The following is a 22,259-nucleotide window of genomic DNA, read 5'->3' as shown; positions in this document are numbered from 1 at the left end:
ACACACACACACGCACACACGCACACACACACAGAGACAGAGAGCACAGAGTGAATTGAATAGGATGGGATCATATCTTAAAAAAAAATGAAATCAAGCAGTGAGAGAGAAATATATTGGGAGGAGAAAGGGAGAAATGGAATGGGGCAAATTATCTCTCATAAAAGAGGCAAACAAAAGACTTATTAGTGGAGGGAAAAAGAGGGGAGGTGAGAGAAAAACATGAAGTTTACTCTCATCACATTCCACTAAAGGAAGGAATAAAATGTATACTCATTTTGGTATGAAAACCTATCTTACAATACAGGAAAGTGGGGGATAAGGGGATAAGCAGGGTCGGGGGGAGGATGGAAGGGAGGGCAATGGGAGGAGGGAGCAATTTGAAGTCAACGCTCTTGGGGAGGGACAGGATCAAAAGAGAGAATAGAAGCAATGGGGGGCAGGATAGGATGGAGGGAAATATAGTTAGTCTTACACAACACGACTATTATGGAAGTCATCTGCAAAACTACACAGATATGGCCTATATTGAATTGCTTGCCTTCCAAAGGGAATGAGTGGGGAGGGAGGGATGAAGAGAAATTGGAACTCAAAAGTTTTAGGAACAACTGTGGAGTACTGTTCTTGCTACTAGGAAATAAGAAACACAGGTAAAGGGGTATAGAAAGTTATCTGGCCCTACAGGACAAAAGAGAAGATGGGGACAAGGGAAGGGAGGGATGATAGAAGAGAGGGCAGATTGGTGATAGGGGTAATTAGAATGCTTGGTGTTTTGGGGTGGGGAGAGGGGACAAATAGGGAGAAAATTTGGAACCCAAAATTTTGTGAAAATGAATGTTAAAAGTTAAATAAATTAATTAAAGAAAAAAAAAGAAATTTAGCCCAGTTTCTTTTTCATTTTTTTTTAAAGGGTGGGAGGTGGGAAGAAGAGAAAATAGTTTTTTGTTGGTCGAATGAATTGAAGTGAGTAAATGAAAGAAATCTAGCCCAGGTACTTAATTTTAGATTTGAGAAAACTGAGGCCCTTAAAGGGAAAGTGAGTTGTCAAAAATCACATAGTGGGTTAGTGATTCATTTCAGAGTATGTTTTTTCTTAACAAACTGCTTAAAGTAAATTATAAATTTTCCTTTTTTGAGAAAATCTGTTTATTGAATGACCTCAACTTTAATATGTTCCATAAAAATGGAATTTTACTGTTAAGCAGACTTTGACCCATTTAGAAACGTAATTTGCAACATTTATGTTCTTGGGGGGTCTAACTTTTTCTCAAAAATTTTTTTTCAAAAAAAAAATGAAAAAACAAGAACCTAAACATTTTTTTTCCAAATTTTAAAAGACATTATTTGTGAAAGTGGTTTTCCAATTACTTTTTGAAGCAAAATTATAAATAGAAACTGCAAAAAAACATAGAGTGTGAGAAGACTCCTAAATTGGAAGTCAGGAGATCGGAGTTTTGATGCCAGTTTTGTTATTAGCTTATTCTCTGCCCTTGGTGAAGTCATTTCCTCTTTCTTTATTCCTGTTGTCTCATTTGTGAAATGAGGATAGGTGTCTCAGGGATGCCTTCCAGCTCTGAAAGTCTTGTCTATGATTTATGAAGATAAATAATTTTTTAAAAAATCCACATATTTTATGTCTTTAAGTAGAGAATGAAAGTAAACCTTTTTTTTTTTATTAAAAAATTTTAAGTTAACATGAATCTATTTTCTTTCCCTGCTACCTTTAACATTATTTTGGGGGGTAATTAACTCAGAAAAGTCACAGAAATTTGTGTTTTCCGGACAGAAAAAAGTAAAATTTTGAATTTTCAATGAGAAATAGTTGAGACTAGTAACACCTTTATACAATGGGTTTATGTTTTACAAAATGCTTTAAAAATACGGCTCAAGTTAAGTGACTTAGTCATGTACCAAGTAAATGACAGAGGCTGAATTTGAATTCAGTTTCTTAATTCCTAAATTCATTTAATTTCAACACACATTTAGTTCATTGTTATTTTTTTCTTGGGCAAGATGCCTCTCTTCCACTTTTTCGTCAGTTTGATCCTCATACAGAAATACAATAATCATTCAAGTATTTTTTGAGTAGTTACTATGTATGACCTAGGTACTAAGTCATATGTGTATATAAAAAAAAGTATCATCTTGCTCACTAGGAATTCATCAGAGATTTATTATGTTTCTGTTATATGCAAAATACTACACTGTACAAAAGGGGAGAGAAAGTAAATAGAACTCTTGTTCTCATGGTACTTACTACTAATAAAGATGGCATATATATATATGCCATATATTATATGTGTGTATATGTACACACATTTGTATACATCTGTACATGTACACATATGCACATGCATGCACACACATGTAAACTATAACAGAGATGGGAAATATAACATTCAGTTTTTTCATCTGCGAAGTGAAGGGGCTGTGCTAGACAATCTTTAAGATCCCCTCCAGCTTCAGGGTCGTCTAGGTGGTACAGTGGTTAGAGTGTTGGACTCTGAGTCAAGAAGACGTGATACTTACTACCTGTTTGACTCTGGGCAAGTTACTTAACTGGCATCAACCTCAGTTTCCTTAACTGTAAACTGGGATAATAATAGTACCTACTGCACAGGGATGTTGTGAGGAACAAATGAGGTTTAAATATAAAGTGCTTTGTAAACCTTCAAGCACTTTATAAATGTTATCAATTATTATTAAATCTTTTATTAACTAGACTAGTATAAACTGCATCGAAGTGAAACCTACTGCTATGTTGGTAATCTTTGCATTTATTTTAGTTTTAAAATGCTTAGACGAGTATAGTTTCCCTAGTTTGACAGGTTTGTTTTACTTTATTAGGGGAAAACTGAATCTATAACAGTTGTTAAACTCTTAAGCTGCTTTGATGATCTTGTGGCAGCTGGCACAGCCTCAGGAAGGGTTGCAGTCTTTCAGCTTGTGTCTTCATTGCCTGGTAGAAATAAACAGGTAAGTGCTAAAACTTTCAGAATGTTTTACGTATTTTGGCAAATTCCTGATGGATTTTATATTAATGGATTTATTTTTAATGCTTTATCATCTGGGAAATAGGTATTCAGAACAATTTAATAATTAATCATTTTAAAGTGCTTTGAAGTTTTCTTGGACACATTTTATTCTGGAATGAAATACTTGATGAAAAATTATACCTGTGTAAATTGACATTCTGATTCTAATGTTTTTAAGAACAAGTTCCATTAGTAGTCTCATTTTAGAGATGTAGAGACTGGTTCTCTCCCACTTATTTGGGAACTGAATGTGGGATGGCAGTAAGAACTATGAGCATAAAGATATAAACATGAAGATAAAGGGGTGGAAGAGAAATAAGTTTTATTCTTTCTTCCTTATCCACACATAAATGATTTTTTGCACATTCATGTCTCTGGCCTTAAAACCTCTGTCATCTTCCTATTTTTCATGTACTTCACTGACATTTATTCATAGCTTCGAAGATTTGATGTAGCTGGTATTCACAAAAATAGCATTACTGCTTTGGCATGGAGTCCCAATGGCATGAAGTTGTTCTCTGGAGATGACAGAGGGAAAATTGTCTTTTCTTCTTTGGATCTTGACCAGGTACATATTTTTAAAGGTTATAAATGTTGGTTTTTAACCTTTACGTTTTTGTAAAACCTTAAACCCCAAACTTAAATACTTTTATTTTTAGCCAGTCATTCTTAAGAATTCTTAAGAATTATTATTATTATATTATTAAGTATTATTAAGAATGTATTTTTAAGTATTCTTAAGCTAAGTATTCTTAAGAATGACCCCCTTCTAATCTCGAATTTTTTATTCATTGTTTTATTGCAAAATTTCTTCAAATGTTTTATAAAACCTATCTTCTCTCAGTAAGAGGGTGGCCTGCATCTCTGATGGAACATTTATGGCTCTCCCTTTGGGCACATTATTTTGGGAAGGTTCCTTAAAGTGAGAGGAAACACTCCCTAAGTTATAATTGTAGACAGGTGTCAAAGGTTTTAGTGGATGTTGAGCTGGCCACTCTACAAACCTCGTGTTAGTGGCCTCCTCCTCACCCCAGAGTTGGAGGTGGTGAAATAGGAGCATGGTAGCAGAGGAGGGTGCTAAAAGAACTATTCCTGGTCCCACCTTCACAGCTACAAGAGCAGCTGGGCATTTCTTCCTAGCACTCTGTATTTTATACAGTGCTTTCTTTTGCCTGTAACAAGTCTGTGATGCAATTATTGTTTCAGTTTTATAGATGAGGAAATTGAGGCTCAGAGATGAAATGATTCATCCAAGGACCTACAGGCGGTAGAAGCATGAGCTCAACTCTTCCTACTGCAAGTCATTTGTAATACTGTGCTTTTCCTCATAATGATCTTCCATCATGCAGCTAAAGACATGGCACCTAAACATAGTAGATGCTAACAAATTGTGAAGCTCAAATAAGACAATAATAGTGAAAGTGCTTTGCACACTTAAAGTGCTACATAAATGGAAATTATTGCAATTTTAGTTAAACTTTTCTTGAGGTGTAGTGCCAATATCACACATCTCCAGTTTATTTATAGTAGTCGTTTTGAGATAATTGGAGATTCTGACCTTTTTATTATAGAAGTATAGTGGGGGGAAAAGCCTTCCAAGGAACAAATGTGAAGCTGGAGTCTCATTGTAACTTTGTAGAAAGAACACTGGACACCTGGGTTAGAATCCAGGCTCTTTGTAGCTGAGTGACCCTAGGAAAATTACTTCACCTGTCATCCTCAATTTTCTCAGCTGTAAATGGGCTAATAGTAGTATATTACCTGGTAATTTCCCTTTGAATTTGAAAGAAAGTACTGTGAAGTAAAAATAAAATTATCCATGTTCTTACCAGCAAGGAATTTTCAAAAGAATTATTTCTAATGGGATGCCACAGAATTTAAAGTGTTGAAGCATGAAGTTCAAGGTGTAAATTTCTGAATTAGTAGACATGTTTTGTTTTCAAGAATGATGATTATCAAAATTAGAATGTCTTAGTTAAAAATTGGTGGTGTATTTATTACTTTTTTCATAAGGGAGTCTGCAACTCCAGTTTGGTATTAGAAGAACCATCTTCAATTGTGCAATTAGATTATAGCCAGAAAGTTCTTCTGGTCTCTACCCTACAGAGAAGTCTGCTTTTTTACACTGAAGAGAAATCGGTCAAGCAAGTTGGAACCCAACCAAGAAAAAAGTAAGACATATATACCTTAATTCGAGCACCTCAGTTGGGTCAGAGCTCTGTCCTTACTTTGATTTTTTGAAATAAGTCCTATGTTCAGATACTTCAGTGAATCTTTGATTTCATCAATGTGAATCCATTGTCTACCCCTCCATATGATCTGTCTACTACGCATCCTATGTGATTCTTACCCATTTGCTCTTGAAGCCCTTCTAGAAGATCTTCCCAGTATCCTGAAGGCCTTAGAACTTAGCATTTTGTAAGGACCCAACTGTTCAACTTATCCCCTGCCTTGCGTGTAGCCTACCTACCCCTTTTTCCAGTCGTATAATTTTCTGGATTATGTCTTTTATTTGATTTCTTGTACGTATTTGTCTGATTTCCCCTTATTGAGTTTGGGAAGCCTAAGATGCTGTGTAATCTACAAGTACTACCCAGAGTAGACCAGTGTTGGCCTAGGAGATGCCCACACCCTTGCCATTGGAGTTTATAGCTGTGCCCACTATTCCATCATTTTAAGTCATAATAGTTTAAATTACCATTTAATAATAGTAGCTCACATTTACATAGTCCTTTAAAGTTTTCAAAGTGCTTTCCTCATAAAGCCCCTGTGCTATAGGTATTGCAATTATTAGCATCCCCAATTAGCATCCCCAATTAGATGTTGAATTAGAGTTTTGCCATTTAAAGAACTGTAGTGTCAACTCACTAAAAGTTTGTTCTGGTGATCTTCATTTTAGAGCAGAGTTTTATGTAAAACTCTATGTAATGAGATTTAATTAGCAAAGCACCTGACAAATCATAGAGACTACTGAGGTAAAAAAAGGAGAACCTAAGTGATTTCATCTTTTGAATATATGGCTTGAACCCCAACAATGGCACTACATTGAGGGTCAAGCATTTTATTATGTAAAGTGAGTGTGACTAGTAGACAAATGAACAAGATTTGTAAAGCTCAAGGAACTGAATATAGGCATGTTAATATAGCCATGACTTGACTAGGGCCTAGTATAGAATTAGGTCTGAGGGGAGAAAAGCTATGTGGTACAGGGGAAAAAACAGTGGACTAAGAGTCAAGGACCTGGATTCTGTTCCCTGCCTTGTCACTGACACTTTGGAAAAGTTACTTCCTCACCAACACACCTTTCCTCCCCCAAATAGTTTTCCTCTCTTGTAAACTATGAATATTTTAATAGAGCACTATGATTAGATTCCAGAAGACCTAGGTTCAAATCCTGTCTCTATTACTTAATACTGGTATGTTCTTGAACAGGTCACTGAGCTTATATGTGCTGCAGTTATCCTTATCTGTGAAATTAGGAGGTTAGAATAGGTGATCTCTAAAGTCTCTTCTAGATCTAAATCCTGTGACCATCCAAAGTATTTTCAGACTTTCTGATTCCCTGGAATTAGTGTTATCGTGGATGTATGACAGAAGAATAATTAGTAGGACTTAGTGGAAGGTAAGGGGGAGAGAGAGGAAGTAAAGACTACAGTTTGCAGCCTTGAGGTGATTCTGGTGATGCTGTTGCTTAATAGGTCACACAGAGACACACACACACACACACACACACACACACACACACACACACACACATACACACACACACACATGCACACAGTAAGGTAAGGCAAGTATCCTCACTTCATAGTTGAGACAACCAAGGCTCAGGGAGATTAGATGACTTGGCCAGTCACATCACTAATTAGGTGCAGATTCAAGACTTGAACCTAGCTAGATTTTTTATGGCCAGCCCAATTCTCTTTCCACTATATCCCAGCAACATTAATGGGAAGCTTCTAAATGAATACTGAAACAGACTGGTTACCCAGCCAACATATTAATTTTATATTCCACAGTAGTCCTGATATTGATAAACTTTGAAGAAATAAAAGGACAACACCCCTATTTTGAGCAGAGGAGGGATTGAAGGATTTTAATAGGTTAATGTTTTTGACATCCTCTTTGTAGAGAATAGAGTGAAAAGATGAATCTAAAACAAGTGGTTAAGGGAAAAAATTAACCTCAGTTTAGACTGACCAAATCCTAGCTTGATAAAACTGTGTAATGGTAGTAATCCCAAATGAAATTTTCTTATATGGTTTCTTCCCTTTTCTCCCCCCCTTTAATTTTAGCACGGGGAAGTTTGGAGCATGTTTTATTCCTGGGTTGTGCAAGCAAAGTGACCTCACGTTATATGCTTCAAGGCCTGGGCTACGATTATGGAAGTCTGATGTCCACGGAACAGTTCAGGCTACATTTATCTTAAAAGATGTATTTGCTGGAGGAGTAAAACCCTTTGAACTGTATCCTCGACTTGAACCAGCTGACAAGGGCAGTTGCACATTCTCAGAGAAACACCTAGGGCTTGTGTCATGCTTCTTTCAAGATGGCTGGGTACTGAGCTGGAATGAATATAGTATTTATTTATTAGACACTATAAATCAGGTAAGTAAAGGCACTGTGTAGGTGTTTGAGAGATTATTAGTAGGTAGATTTTTATTCTGTCTCGTTTCTCCTTTAATGATATTTATATATTATTTATTTAATGTTTGCTATCTTGCTATACCTTCTCTTTCCTTTTGCTTAGAATGGAAAATTGTAGAATGTTTTGCTCATTTTTCTATTTATAATTTTTATTTCATGGTTTTGAAACTTTGAAAAACTATTTTTGTTGATATCTTAATTTTTTACATGACTCTCATTTTCCACTTTCCACTTCCGCCTTCCACTCTCCCCTATCTAGAGAAATATCTCTTATAATAAAGACTAAAAAAAGAAAGAAAAGTAGTTCAGTAGAACTAATACCATATTTCAGTGGTACATGCAGTGTTCCACACCCATACTCCCCCACTCTGGAACAAAGGAAGAAAGAGACATTCTTATATCCCCTTTTGGGGGACAAGCTTGATCATTATAATTTCATAGCATTTCCTCTAGATTTTATTGTTCTTTCTTTTTTCATTGTAGTCCTTGTATATAATTATTTTCATGGTACTGCTTACTTCACTGTGCATCAGTTCACATGAGTCTTCTCTTGTTTGTCTGGATTCTTCATATTCATCTTTCATTACAATGAAGTAATAGTTGATCACATTAATGCACCACAGTTTCTTTTTAGCCATTTCCCAATCAATAGGCATCTATTTTGTTTCCAGTTTTTTGCTACCTCTCTTTCTGTCTTTGACCTTTTTTGGGATATATGCCAACATATACCCAGGGATCTCACTGGTCAAAAAATGTAATTATACTGATTCATAGCTCCAACAACAACACTTACTATTGAAAATTTGCTATATTAATTGAATTGAATTGAAGTTATTTTTTTCTCTTACCCAAAATTCTCTCTAGTTTGTGATTTCATCTCTCTAACAGCCCTTCATTTCCCTTCTTTTTTGGTGTGAGGAGGGGAAGAGAATCAGAGCTTGGATGTTGGTACTACAACTACATTCATCTAGCCTCTTGAGACTCTTTACCCCTCCCCACATCCTGCCTAAGAAAGAAAAATAAAAATGCTTTATGTGTATTTTATTTGAATAGATGCACAGTAAATTCTATCTTGGCTGAGATCACCAGCTTTTTTACCTTTTTGGGGTATATGCCAACAGTGGGATCTGATTTGTCAGGGTATCAATGTCTTAGCCACTTTCCTGGCATGATTACCAAGTGCTTTCCATAGGACATCAGGATTGGAGGGAATCTTAGCAGTTATCTGGTCTGCCCTTGTCACTTACGGATGAGCACACACCATCAGTGAGGTGGAGTATGGTGCCCACATTCATAGAGCTACCTTAGAAGCCATTCAGCAAATTGTCATATAAAGTATTATTATTGCTTGCTTACATGGGGTTCTGACAGATGCTATTTACTTTAGTGGTCTGGTTTTACATTTTTTTACAGGCTACAATTGCTGGTTTGGAAGGTTCAGGTGATATTGTATCTGTATCCTGTACTGAAAATGAAATATTCCTCTTAAAGGGGGATAGGAACATTATAAGAATTTCAAGCAGACCTGAAGGAGTTGGATCATTAGGTTTGTATTTTTTGGAAAATGCGATGGTATTTATTCAGTTAAATCATGAATAATTTTGGGGATTGTAAGATATAAACACTCTTATTTTGCATGTTTAAAATCTTTCAGCTGCCACCAACTTAAAGGGATTTTTAAAAAAATTCTCAATTCTGTTCAGTGTAGTCTTTTACTACTTTCAGGAATATTCTATATTTGTGCTTAAACAAAATCTTGGGCTTAAAAGTTATCTTTGGACCTAGAAAAAAAGAGTTTAGAATGTAGGAAAGAAACCTAGACTTGAAATCAGAGTATCCGGTTTCTCTCTACCTCTAGGTCTGTCATTGACTGACTTTGTATTGTTGGGTTAATCACAGAATATCAGATATTAGAAGGGATCTCAGAGATGATTTCATCCAACTCATAACCAAAAAGGAATCTCTATTATAATGGACAAATGATAAACTAGCCTTTGCTTGAAGACCACCCTCCCCAGCCTCTCAGTGAGAAAGAATCTCACAATTTTCATGTGACATTCTGACTCCCATCTCTTGATTTTTGTGCACATCCCAACCTCTGTCACTTGATAGTTAGGTAAATGAAGGCAAAGCACTTTTCCTTTCAGTGTCCCCCAAGCAACTCAAAAAACAAATAAACAAAAATGGTTGGTTAAAGGTGAGTTGCTATTCTAGATCAGTAGAGTTTCAATACCAGAGTCATGGGTCTGGATTAAAAACAAAAAGAAATAAAACAAATGTTTCCTACCGATAAAATGAAAGTTTCTTGAGGACAGGGTCTATTTTTGGTTTTGTCTTTGTATTCCCAGCACCTAGCATAGTGCCCAACATATATCAGGCACTTAATTAGGCACTTAATAAATGCTTGTTGACTGAATGATGAATCCACTATCTCCAAAGGCAACTCTTTAGATAGATTGCTTGGGTAGTTTTAGTTGTTATTATATCAAACATAAATTCACCTATCTGCAACTTAGTCCTAACTTCTAGGGTCAAACAGCAAGTTTTGTCCCTTGTACATGTGATAGGCTTTCAATATTTTGAGAGTTATAATATCTCATCTACATTTTCTCTTCTCTGGGCTAAATCTTCTTATTTCCTTCATTGATTCCTCATCTAGTATGGATTCAAGGCTTTTCATCATTTTGGTTGCCTTACTCTGGACATTTTCCAGCCTATAAATGTCCTTCCTAAACTGTGTCACCTTGAACTACTGGCCGTGCTCCACATGTGGTTTCAGTAGGGTGGAAAATGACAGGACCATCACTTCCTTATTCCTGGGAAAGTTGTGCCTCTTTTAATGCAGTAGAAAATCTCTTTAGCTTTTTTGGATACCATTTACATGTTGATTCATAATGAGTTTATAATCTTCTCTGATCTCTTTCAAATGTACTACAGTCTAGCCATGCCTTTCCTGTATTGTACTCTTGAAATCAGTTTTTGAACCCAAATTTAAGATTTTACATTAAATCCATATTAAATTTTGTCCGATTAGAGTCAGCCCCAATGTTGTATCCTATCAAGATCTTTTTGTATCTCTACTCAGTTATGTAGTATGTTAGCAATTCATTTCATGCTTTGTGTCATCTGGAAATTTTGTCATTGACAAAAATGTTAAGTGGAACAAGGCTAAGAACAGATCCCTGGTACAGAAAGTTCTCAGTGAAGTAGCTGAACTAGATGTTAGATTTAAGGTCCTTTCTCTTCTAATTCAGAGAAACTCTTTGATGCTGTGAATGTGCTGTTGTATCAGTCCTCCTTGAGAAGGCAAGCAGCACTATAAAGTCCGATAACCTACCACCTCATTGTATTTTGGTAATTTTTTAACCTATAGAGGCTTTTTTCCCTGTGTATGTCCTTCCCATATCCTTCCCTATTATCTACAGTCCCTCTTAGTAAGCTTATGTGTCTCCTAGGGTCGTAGGATTTATAGGGTTAGAGCTGGAAAGGACCTTAAGAAATCATCTAGTCCAACACCCTCATTTTACAGATGAAGAAACTGAGGCCCAGAGAAGTCAAGTGACTTGCCCAAGGTCATGTGGGTCATAAGTAGCAGAGTTGGAATTTCAGTACTGGTCCACTGACTCCAATTCCAGTGCTCTGAAAAAGTACATCTTGTTGTTCCCCATTTGTTCAGAAATTTTTTCAAGATACTTAGAAGCCCAAATTCTAGCATTTTTTAAAAAATAAAGCAGAGAAGAATATTTTTAGGGTGGGTTTTACTTTCACACATTTGTAATCAACAAATTGGTGACCATAGCAGTTGATTCATTTCTTTGATGGGTATCTAGATCAATGATATAAACTTGGTTAGCATCCTTGAGTTTTACTAGTTACTCTCTTTAATTTTAAAATGGAAAGAGTGCTGATTACATGATCTCTGAAGTCCCTTCCAGCTCTAACATTCTGTAATTCACTCCTTTCTCTTCTTCCTCATTTGTCTCTGACCTTAGGGCTGCTGTTATCATTGTTGCTATTCTTAGCATAAATAATACCCACATGGTGGTATTATTGTGCTAAAAGCTTGGAGCAGAAAATCCTGAACAGAAATGTGTATGATTCATTGCACCCACATACAAGTATAAATAACTTTTAAAAGTTCTCATTTTGATGAAAAATTAAGCACTGATAATAATATCACCATCACCTTTGACTATAAAGGATAAACTTGAGCCAAGTAATTTTCATTTGCTTCCTTAAATGGATAAATTAGTATAATTCAATTAAATCTTCACATTTTATTCTAATGTTAAAATATAGAAGACATCTATAGTTAATAGGAAAATTCAGAATTATGCCACTTGTATTTTTCTAGATTTTTACCACTCAGATATATTGGGGAAATTTAAAGTTAAAAGAAAAATAAATTTGATTAAGTCAACAACATATGTTAGGGTTCCACAGTGCGGAGTGTGTCACATTAAGTGCAGACTGAGAAGAGAGGCAATGTAGTGTTGTAGAAAGAGCCCTGTATTAGGAGTCAAGAGATGTAGGTGTAACCTTCTGCTCTCTAGTTCTCTGTTTCCTGTTTTATAAAATGAAGAGACTGAGTTGTGTTATCTTTCAGGCCCCTTCCAGCTCTAACATTTTGTGATTCAGTGATTCTGTAGCCAAGAGATCTGTAGCCTAAAGGTTCTCTTACCTCTGCTAAGTGGTCTGCAGGTATAAACCAATTTGAGATGGTAGTAGCTACCCACTTGTTCTAGCTTAGGGTTTTGCTCTGTTTTGGGGAATGCTTTGACAATCAGGGTGCCTCCTGTTAGGAAAAACTTAAAAACAATCTGTGACCCAGTCCAAGAAGCATTAGAGGGATCTAACCCAACATAACTGAAAACTTCTTTACTTCTGATTTTGTAGAGCTCTGGGATTTAAAATATCTTTGCCTTTATCCTAGGATTTAATATATAATCGGCTGGCAATAAATAGTTGCAGAATTAAACAGAAGCTAGGTCTTTATGCGCATGTGCCTTTGCACTGTTAGATGTTGGAGGAAATCCAAAAATAAATAAAACGTAATCCCTGCTCTTATGGAGTTTGATATTAAGTAGAGGGGATATAACATATGCCCAAATAACTAGAATATATTAATGCATGATAACCAATGAACAAGTATTAATTAAGAGCCTACTATGTGTTAAGCCCTGTGCTAAGTGCTTTATATACAAAGACAAAAATGAAATAACCCCTATCCTCAATGAGCTTACATTCCGTTTGAGGAGAAAGTAGATACATATGTAGGTATATTGAGAATATATACAAAGTAAATATATGATAGTTTTGGGAGGTAAGATGCTAGTAGCTGAGGAGGATCAAGAGAGACTTCTTTACGAAGTGGAATTGAGACTGAGTCTAGTTCATTTGTTGCCTTGGTGTTAGCACAAGGACAGGAGGAAGAGAGTCATGCATAAAGAACAACCAGGCTCTTATGGCTGGGCGAAACGGTGTGTGGAATGAAGAAATGTATAAGAAGACTGGGAAGGTAGGAAGGGGGACCTAGTTGTGCAGAGCATTATGTGCCAAATAGAGGAATTTATTTAATCCCAGAGGTTAAATAGGGAGCCGTTGGAATTTATTTAGTAGGGAGATGACATGGTCACACCTACATTTTAGGAAAATTATTTTGGTGACTGTATGAAGTAAGAATTAAAGTGAGGAAGAAACTTGACAGAGATCAAAGAGGCTTGTGCAGTAGTTGGATGTGTAAGTGCAGAGGAGGAGACATAGGTGAGAAATGCTGTGGGATGGGAAAAGAGAAGATTTGACAATGGAATAGATATATCAAGTAAATAAGAGTGGGGAGTCAAGAATGATGCTGATATTATGAACCTGGGTGACCAGAAGTCATGGTACCATTGAGAGTGAAAGGGAGGTTTGACAGGGGATGGATCTGTGGGGGAAGATAATGAGTTCTGTTTTGAACATGTTGAGTTTGAGATGTCTGTAGAACATCCTTTTCAGTAGACAATTGGTGACTCCTGATTGAAACTCAAATGAGGGACTAGAGTTGGAGGTTGGGGTGTGTTTGAGTAGTAACAGGAATTACCTGCATACAAAATAGTATTTGAACCCATGGGAGCTGAAAAGGTCACCAAGTGAGAGAGTATATAGAAAAAAGAGAAGATGACCTAGGATAAACCTTGATGTACACCCACAGTTAGTGGGTATGACATGGATGATGAACCAGCAAAGGAACCTGAGGATCACTTAGACAGGTATGAGAACCAGGAGAGAACTCAGGGCATAAGTAAGTACCAGAAGAGAGGTGCAAACAAAGTTCTGTGGAAAGTCTGAGAAAGAAAAGATTATTCAAACTTGATGGGATCAGGGGAAACTTTATAGAAGGGGACCTTTGTGAAGTATGACTCCTTAACGTTCAGTTGTCAGGATGTTGTAGAAATTATTTCTTTTAATGTATCATTTGGATTGGATGCTCTGTGAGGTTCCTTTTAACTCTGAGATTCTATAATTTTGAAGAAATTGTTATTTGAAGTGGATCTTGAAGGGTAGAATTTCATGTAGTATTTTGTACATAGCAGCTTCTCACTTGTATGTTTTTAAAATCATACTGAATTTGGAATCTTTGTTAGGTTGATTAATTGCTCTGTTTTGATATTTTTCCTTCTGAAAATTACTGTAGCTATAAATGGGTACAAACACTATGTTTTATAGTTTATATAGCAATTTTCGCTTTACAGAAGCAGTTTCATCACAATAATCCTGGGGTTATGTAGTGTAAGAATGATTATCCTTATTTTTCAAGTAAGAAAACTATGGTTCGCATTGGTTAACAAACTTGTCCACTTATTGTACAACAGTTGTCAAACTGGGACCTCAACCCAGGTTTGCCCACTTCATATCTTGTGCTCTTTCTTCTCTATTACATGTGGCCTTTCTTGATAAGAATTACATTTTTTGCATAGCCTTTCAATTCTTGATAGTTATATACTATATGAATAGGTAGTTTAATTACATCAGGATCCAATAAATAGGTTTAATTGGTTTTAGATTTTTTTCTCAATTCACAAACATTTCCATAATAATGAATTTAAATGAGAAACTATGATCAGCAATTAATGCTACCCTATTTTTATTAATTAGTTTACAACAACCGTGAATTATTTTCCTGCTTTTGATAAATCAGTTTCCAGGGAGTCAAAAGCTTTTCTTATAATCTTTGTGTAGATATTGTATTGTGCCTTTTTAAGCATTTCATTAGTCTTATTCTTTGATGTTGCTAACCTCAAGAGTTCAGGTTCAGAACTTCAAATGGTTTGCTAGGCTCCTGTTCCAAATTGTCTCTTTGCTGCCTAGTGTTTTGAGAACAACAAGCTGAAATAAAATAGGTGATTTTTCTCCCAATAACAAAAATTGACTCTTCCTTTGTAGGTAGAGATGGCACAGAAACCTTGGGATATCCTGAGAAAATCCACCTGCAAAGTTTGGATAAGCTAGGGACCTTTAGTAGTGAAACCAGAAACAGAGGCTCCTCTATCACCAGTGAATCAAGAAGTCGTAGTAGTTCTGTGAACTCTATAGATAGCAGTTCTAGTTTCCTGACAGCTGGAGACCAAGGATCCTCTGAAGTATTAAAAGAAAACCAGCCTTCTCACAGGTTCAGTGTAATTAGCTGTGAAGATTTTGACCAAGAACTTATTGTGAAACCCATTAAAGTGAAAAAGAAAAAGAAAAAGCAAGGTATTGTAGCATCTTTTACAAATTCTACTTGAAATCTTCTAGTTTATACTAGATTTCAACTGCTTGAATGCCTTATTCTCCTTTAGAAATGTATCATTTTCATATATATGGAAGATAATGCTTTTTTGTTGAATATTTTTATTGATTTATTAGAGTTGATCAATGTATCTGCCTGTTTTAGTTTTTTTAATCCATTCATTCAGTAAACATGTATTAAATACCAGTTGTATGCAAAGCCCAGTGCTTACCACTGGGGAAGAAGAATACCTGGCCTCCTCCTTATTGAATTCTTATTTATTCTTTAAAGCTGAATTCAAATATAACTTCTCCCATGAACTTTTCCTAATATCCCTGGTTAATTAACCAGTTTCTTAGTTATGTATTTATTCTTATTTATACTTACCTATATACTTTTTATATACTATTGTGTTACAGTTATCTCTATTTTGTGTCTTACTCTTCTAATATTTGGTACCCTTTGTGGGGGCAGAGACCATGTCTTAGCCTAACTTTGTATTTTTCTCAGTCTTCAATATGATAGTGCTGTACACAGAGTACCCATTTAAATCTTTTCAGTTGATCTCTGTTATTTTCGAGTAAATTTTAAACCCCTTTGACTGGCATTTAGGGCCCTCCAAAATCTGACATTGCCCTTCCTTTTGAACTTCATCTTAAATTTTTTCCTTGGAATAAAAAAGAATAACCAAAGGCAGAGAAGTGGGTAAGTGCAGAAAGTGTCTAAGTAATGGAATTTGGTTGGAATGTTAACTGCACAGAGGGAAGTAATATGAGATAAAGCAGGATAATACTGAATTATGTAGGGCCTGGAATGCCAAGTGAAAGGAGTTTGACCTTTTACTTGCTAGGCAATAGGTAGCCACTAAAGATTTTTGAACATAGACATATGACAATTCTGTGCATGTCTTAAAGAAAAGTAAGAGACCTATATTCTTTTCTCAAAGGTTTTGATTTACTAGCTTTTTAGAAGCTTAACTATTAAATGACATGTTTTGCAAATGTTAGGTGTGGAAATTTTAGGAAACTGATAAGACTTTTCACCTTGCATGTTATTCAATACCAGGAGCGTGGTGTATAAAAGAAATCTACCAAGAGTAAGCTGGGACACTCACAAGCTTACTAAGTTGGGCACTTTAGTTCCTTCCAGTCCCTTTAAAGGAATTGGTCTACATACCACAAGATGTTACTGTTGTCTTTGGTCCAGGCAGGGTACTAGTGTGTCCTTCCTTCCTAGTAACTTGCCAAAATGACATCTTGCAGCTGAAACCTCCCCTGTGTGTTGTCTCCACTATTAGAATGTAAGCTCCCTTAGAGCACGGACTGGCTTGCTTTTCTGTTTGTATCCCTGCTGCTTAGTACAGGAAGCAGTGAGCTAGTGATGTGGATAGAGCCCTGCACCTAGAATCAATGAGACCTGAGTTCAAATGTGACCCCGGAAACTTACAAACTTTGTGACCCTGGGCAAGTCACTTAACCTCTGTGTGTAAAATGGAAATAATAATAGTGCCTACCTGCCAGGATTGTTGTGAAGATAAAATGAGATAAAATATATTTTCAGTGCTTCACAAACCTTAAATACTAACTCTACTGCTACTTAGTCCTCTGTCATCACTAATTAAACCAATTCCCTTTTCCTTGACCAGAATGCATTCAGAGGATGAATGGGCACCTTGTTACTCATAACAAAGAATAAAACTTAGATAAATGTTATTACTCAGAACAGAATAATTTAAGCCAAAAGTTCAGAAACACATGTAACATCTGTCCTGAACTAAGATAATGTACATTGCCAAGATTCTTTCCCTTAACAAATGATTAACTTTAATTTTAGAATAATACATTATTTTCCCTTTTGATTGAAGCACATATTTATATTTTTAATCATTTTCTTAATATTTCCTATATACATAATTTTCAAAATAATTTTCTTGTTTTTAATTAGAAAGCGGGACCAGGAAAACACCAAACTCCCTTGAAGGAACTCCATGTTATGAGCATCCATTTTCTGATGAAAGCCCTCACTCAACAACCACAGACCAATGTTCCATGACCTCAAGTTTTCTGGGCAGCAGTCTAGATCAGACAAGTACAGATTCTCCTGATCAGCAGAGCATTTTCAGTGGGGAATTGCATAGTATTTTACAGGAAAATAATGACTCTGAAACTTTTAGTGTTCTTGAAGTGTCAGAATCTACACCAGACTTATTAGATTTAGAAAATGAGAGTAAAAATGAAATCCTAAAATACAACCATGAAAGTGGAATGGACATAGATAATTTAGCATCTAATGTACCTGCCCTTCTGACTGAAAATGTAGAAGTTTATGATACAGCAGAACTCAAACCCAGACATTTTCTTGTGGATGATGAGCAAAATAGTCAAGAGTCTTCCAACCAAGAACAAGATGACTTTACTGAATTACAAAAAGCAGATGAAACAATACATGAACTGCAAATTCAAGATGCTGAAAGCAGTTTTCCTAGAAAAAATTGCTCAGATACACAAACAGTGCCTTCAAGTCCTAATATCCTATGTGCTGAGAAGTTGCTGCCTGGGGAAAAAAGTGATGAAAACTGGGTAGAGATGCCAGGGTTGCCAGAAGGTTTCTCAATGAATGTAACCCTAGAAAACCTCAGCTCGAATTCTGGCCATAGTCTCATAAAAGATAATGACCTTGATCAGCAGAAAAAAATTATACTTTCTGAATTTGGTTTTGGAACAGAATCAACTCCTCAGGTGTCTACTTCAGTACCTGTTATCCATGAAACTGAGATTGAACAGTCACTACAAGAGCAAGTGTTAACATCCAGTGATGAAGAGGATATTTATGCTCGCGGTCTGCCTTATTCATCATCTGAAGCTAGTGTAGCTGAACTTGGTGGTAGTCTTTCTCTCCAGGATGTGACCAAAGCAAATCTAGAGGAAACTATGTTAAAATCAGATCAGGTCGGTAAAATCAGATCACTTATGAAAGAGTTTTAGAGCTTGAGGAATGATGAATTATATTGGGTTGTTTTTTTTTTTTTTTACTAGTTATCCATCTTAAAATATTTTTGAATTATTTTATGGTTATAAGATCTTCTTCCAAAGACTAATTGTAGTATGGAACTCTGGCTTCTTGGAAGCTACTCCAGTGGTGTATAGAGCTGAGCAGGGACCTCCCAAGTTGAAAAGACTGTGTATATAATCCTGCCAGTATACGCAGAAAATCCAACTAGGTAACAGAAAGGCTCATAAGACACAGTGGAAAGAGCACTAGCTCTTTAGTCAGAGTATCTGAGCTCAAATCTAACCTCTGATATTTACTACTTATATGACTTTAAGCAATTTATATAAATTCCCTGGGTCTTAGTTTCTTCATCTCTAAAATAAAGGGGTTGGATTAGATGCTCTTTAAGATCCCTTGCAGCTCTAGATCTGTGATCCTCTATAATCCTGTACTCAGAAAGTTGGACAATAGGTGAGGATTATTTTATTTTAGCAATTCATGAATTTTTTTCCATATTTAAAAGCCTTGTTATAAAAGTGATAGTTCATATGTAAATGCTAGACATTATCAGTTTTCTATGTCAGTTTATCCAAAACAAACTTTGTTTGCAAATACTTAATGATATTGTCATTGCTTAATACATCCTTTCTTGATAAAATCTGGTTATTTGTTTATTCTGGTCAACAAGACCTTGAAGAGTAGGCAAAAATAGTTATTTAATTTTCCTCTTAGGGAAAGAATGAATTACTCTGTTTTGTGTAGACTTTTTTGATCAGTCTGAGGAATAATGGCAGTCTATTTCCAGATTGGAATTGGGAAAGGGAGTGCTGGTTGGGGAGTTATGTTGAAGGTGTCTGGATGGGAAGTCAGGATAGTTTTCGAGTTACACCTTTATGGTATGGCTTCAGTATTTAGTTTGAAATGAGAACTTCAACATCACTCATATCCATCTATAATTGACAAATTATATTGTAAAGCTAAATATGAAAGATTTTTAGATTATTAGTGCTACTTTTCCTATCTGCCCATCTATTTACTATCTGTGCTTATGAACAGTAATAATAATGGCACTGATATAGTAGAAAAACCACTGCACTTTTGTGACAAAGTCATAAAACTTTGATTCTGTTCGCTTATATGGCGGAAAGAGGATTGGGTTGAGAATCAAAAGACCTAGTTTTAAAAATCTTTGATGTGTAACTTGCTAGGTGTGTTGCCTAGGGAAGGTAATGAAATCTCCCTGTGCTTCAGTTTCCTCATTTTATGATGAAGACAATAATACCCATACTGTTTGCTTTGCAGGATTATGGAGATTGAATGATGTGTTTGTTGGATGTGAACAATTTTGTAGCTTATAAGTACCTACAGAAATTTTAATTATTTGTACTATTATTATGTATTCTTTGTGTAGAAAAATAAGGAAAACAACCATATGCTTTTCTTACTGTATTATCTAATTAGCTTCAAAACTAAACGTGTTGCTGTCATAGTATGACTAGAGTATTGTCTATAGACTTCAGTAGGGAATTACAATATGTTAGAAATCTAGCTGTATAGTCTTCTCAGATTTACAACAAAGTTATTGTAAAATCTTCTCATTTAAATCTTAGGAACAATTGAACATAAGAACCTGAAAAAAATCATTATTTCATTTGTGGTTTTATTCCCTTTGATGAAAATCACAACCTCTTCGTGCCTTAGTACATGGTTTCAAGAGTTTTTCTGGTCAGAATGTGTTATCTGGTCACCAGCCTAACATTACATGCCTTTCAAACTTAGCTGCCAGGTTAGTCTTCAGAGGATTGGCATTCTGTCTATCCCCAGACCATTTGATAAGTCTTTCTAGCTGGGTAGGGACCTGTTAGAACTCCTGTGCCAGTGACTTAGCTTTTGAGAACCCAAGGTCCTTTCTGTGCTAGAATGAGGCATTGGGGAGTCAACGGTAAGGGAAAATTTATCTGTCCTGAGATAAAATACCAAAAAATTACCTCTTTACATGCATCTCAGAGAAGTTATTATTCACATTGTGAAATTTATAGATGGAGAAGTTTCCTTTTGCAAAGGTGCAAAATTGTTTATTTTTATCTGACTTAGGTTCAAAAAGCTCCATGAAAATTCTGACCAGCCTCCACAATTTCAGTCATCCTTCCTATATTTAGAGTGTCTTTGAGTTAGTTGAATACAAAATCCTTTACAACATCCTAACAAGTGGTCATCCAGTCTTTGCTTAAATACTTCCATAATAATCCATCAGTACATGATAATGGCAACTTTTAACAATAAGCACCCCAACATGCACAGGGGGGCCTGCTATCACAGGTTCTTGGATCTACATTCATAAAAGGAAAGACAGCTTTTGAGGGGTTAACAATCTCCTTTAATCAAGTTCATGTATCATAGAAAATACAGAGAAATCTAAATCAACAGACAGTGCTTCCAAACTCTCTGACCTCACAGATCAACAGATAACTGTCTGACCACACATACATAGTTACCAAAGAGGGAAACACCAACATCTGGGTTTTCAAAGCCAGGGGGCTCCTTAGAGGCTTTCCAGAGTCTCATCTGGCCAAACAAAGCACTTCCTGTCAGTAAGCCCCAAAGTAAAACCTTCCCTCAGAATATATATTCTCTTTTCAGAGCCAGAGGGCATGACCCCTGGGGACCCATTGCATCATTAGAAAATTAACAAAAGATGTGGGCCTTCCTACAAATCTTTCCTAATCAAACTCCCCTTAATGGGTAGGCCCATTATTGGGTGGGAAAGATCTTCCCATTAAGAAGCAAATTATATTAACAATAAGCAAAAAGGCATTATTAATACACAACTCCCAAAAGCTAATGGGATCTGAGACTATATTGAGAGTCATTATGTCAGGAATTAGGGAGATGATGCTCCTGCTGTACTTTATCTGCCTCAGACACATCTGCATTGTTGTATTCACTTCTGAGCCCCACCATTGAGGAAGGAGGTAGAGTTGGAAAAAGGCAAATTTAAGCTTGAGGTCAGGGATAACAAATTTCTCTTTATTCATAATCTTTGAGTAGAATTGGGATAATCGCTTGCTGAGTATGTTGAAGAGGCAATTTTTGTTTAGGTGGAGGTTGAACTCGATTTTCACTGTTGTTCTCTGCCAAGTCAGAGTAAATTTGATGTTTTCTGTTATTTGAGGGCAGTGTACTCAGTTTAAAAAATTATGTTGGTAGTTCTTTGGTTTTATTTCTTAATTTGTTTGTTCTTGTCAGAAGTCTCAGTTTTTAATTTATCTGGGAGCTTAGGGAAGTTTGTTTGATAGTATTAATGTGGCTTCTGATTTCTTTGGGAACATTGTCCAATAAGTTTTGTAGATAGGGCAGGGAGAGATATTTTCAGATACTTAATATATGTATTATTTTTGTGTACACATTTAAAATAAATATGAACCTTTGTACAAGGGAGTCTCTTATCAAGTAGGGATTAGACTAGATTCTCAGATTCATTCTCCACTTTTCAAGGAACATATCTGTTGTGTAAGGCTAGATAGTTGTATTATTGGGTTATTTTTTTTTTTTTAGCATATTTCTTTTCAGTGTATTGTGAATGTCTTAAACATCAAGAATTCCCTGATTGTAAGCATTATGAAAAATTAGAGCTTATTATAATAATTTTCTGAACTTATGTTTTTTTAAAGGGGAAATAACATAATCATTCTTTGATACCTTATTTCTAGTGTTTCCTAAAAATGGAGATCTGCTTTCATTGTTATGATTTTTATCATTTTAGCAAATACTGCCTATTAATAATTTTACATGTGTAGTACTACCCTGTCTCCTATGTACAAATCCATGTGGCTCTG

General features: G+C 35.7%; 1 protein-coding gene across 5 annotated transcripts in view; it reads left to right on the top strand.

Annotated features, from left to right (window-relative positions):
* The window catches only part of TECPR2 (tectonin beta-propeller repeat containing 2), a 153,351-nt gene that overhangs the window by 31,092 nt on the left and 100,000 nt on the right, over positions 1 to 22,259 (top strand). For all 5 annotated transcript variants that reach the window (XM_072630165.1, XM_072630166.1, XM_072630167.1 and 2 more), the window contains 7 exons: positions 2,848 to 2,976; positions 3,472 to 3,603; positions 5,049 to 5,206; positions 7,331 to 7,643; positions 9,096 to 9,228; positions 15,108 to 15,416; positions 17,377 to 18,380. In XM_072630165.1, the coding sequence (XP_072486266.1) occupies positions 2,848 to 2,976; positions 3,472 to 3,603; positions 5,049 to 5,206; positions 7,331 to 7,643; positions 9,096 to 9,228; positions 15,108 to 15,416; positions 17,377 to 18,380 (2,178 nt within the window). The remainder of the gene's footprint in view (positions 1 to 2,847; positions 2,977 to 3,471; positions 3,604 to 5,048; positions 5,207 to 7,330; positions 7,644 to 9,095; positions 9,229 to 15,107; positions 15,417 to 17,376; positions 18,381 to 22,259) is intronic.

This window comes from Notamacropus eugenii, chromosome 1, assembly GCF_028372415.1.
Source record: "Notamacropus eugenii isolate mMacEug1 chromosome 1, mMacEug1.pri_v2, whole genome shotgun sequence".
In the NCBI taxonomy this organism is placed as follows: Eukaryota; Metazoa; Chordata; class Mammalia; order Diprotodontia; family Macropodidae; genus Notamacropus; species Notamacropus eugenii.
This window is presented reverse-complemented; position numbering and strand designations above follow the sequence as displayed.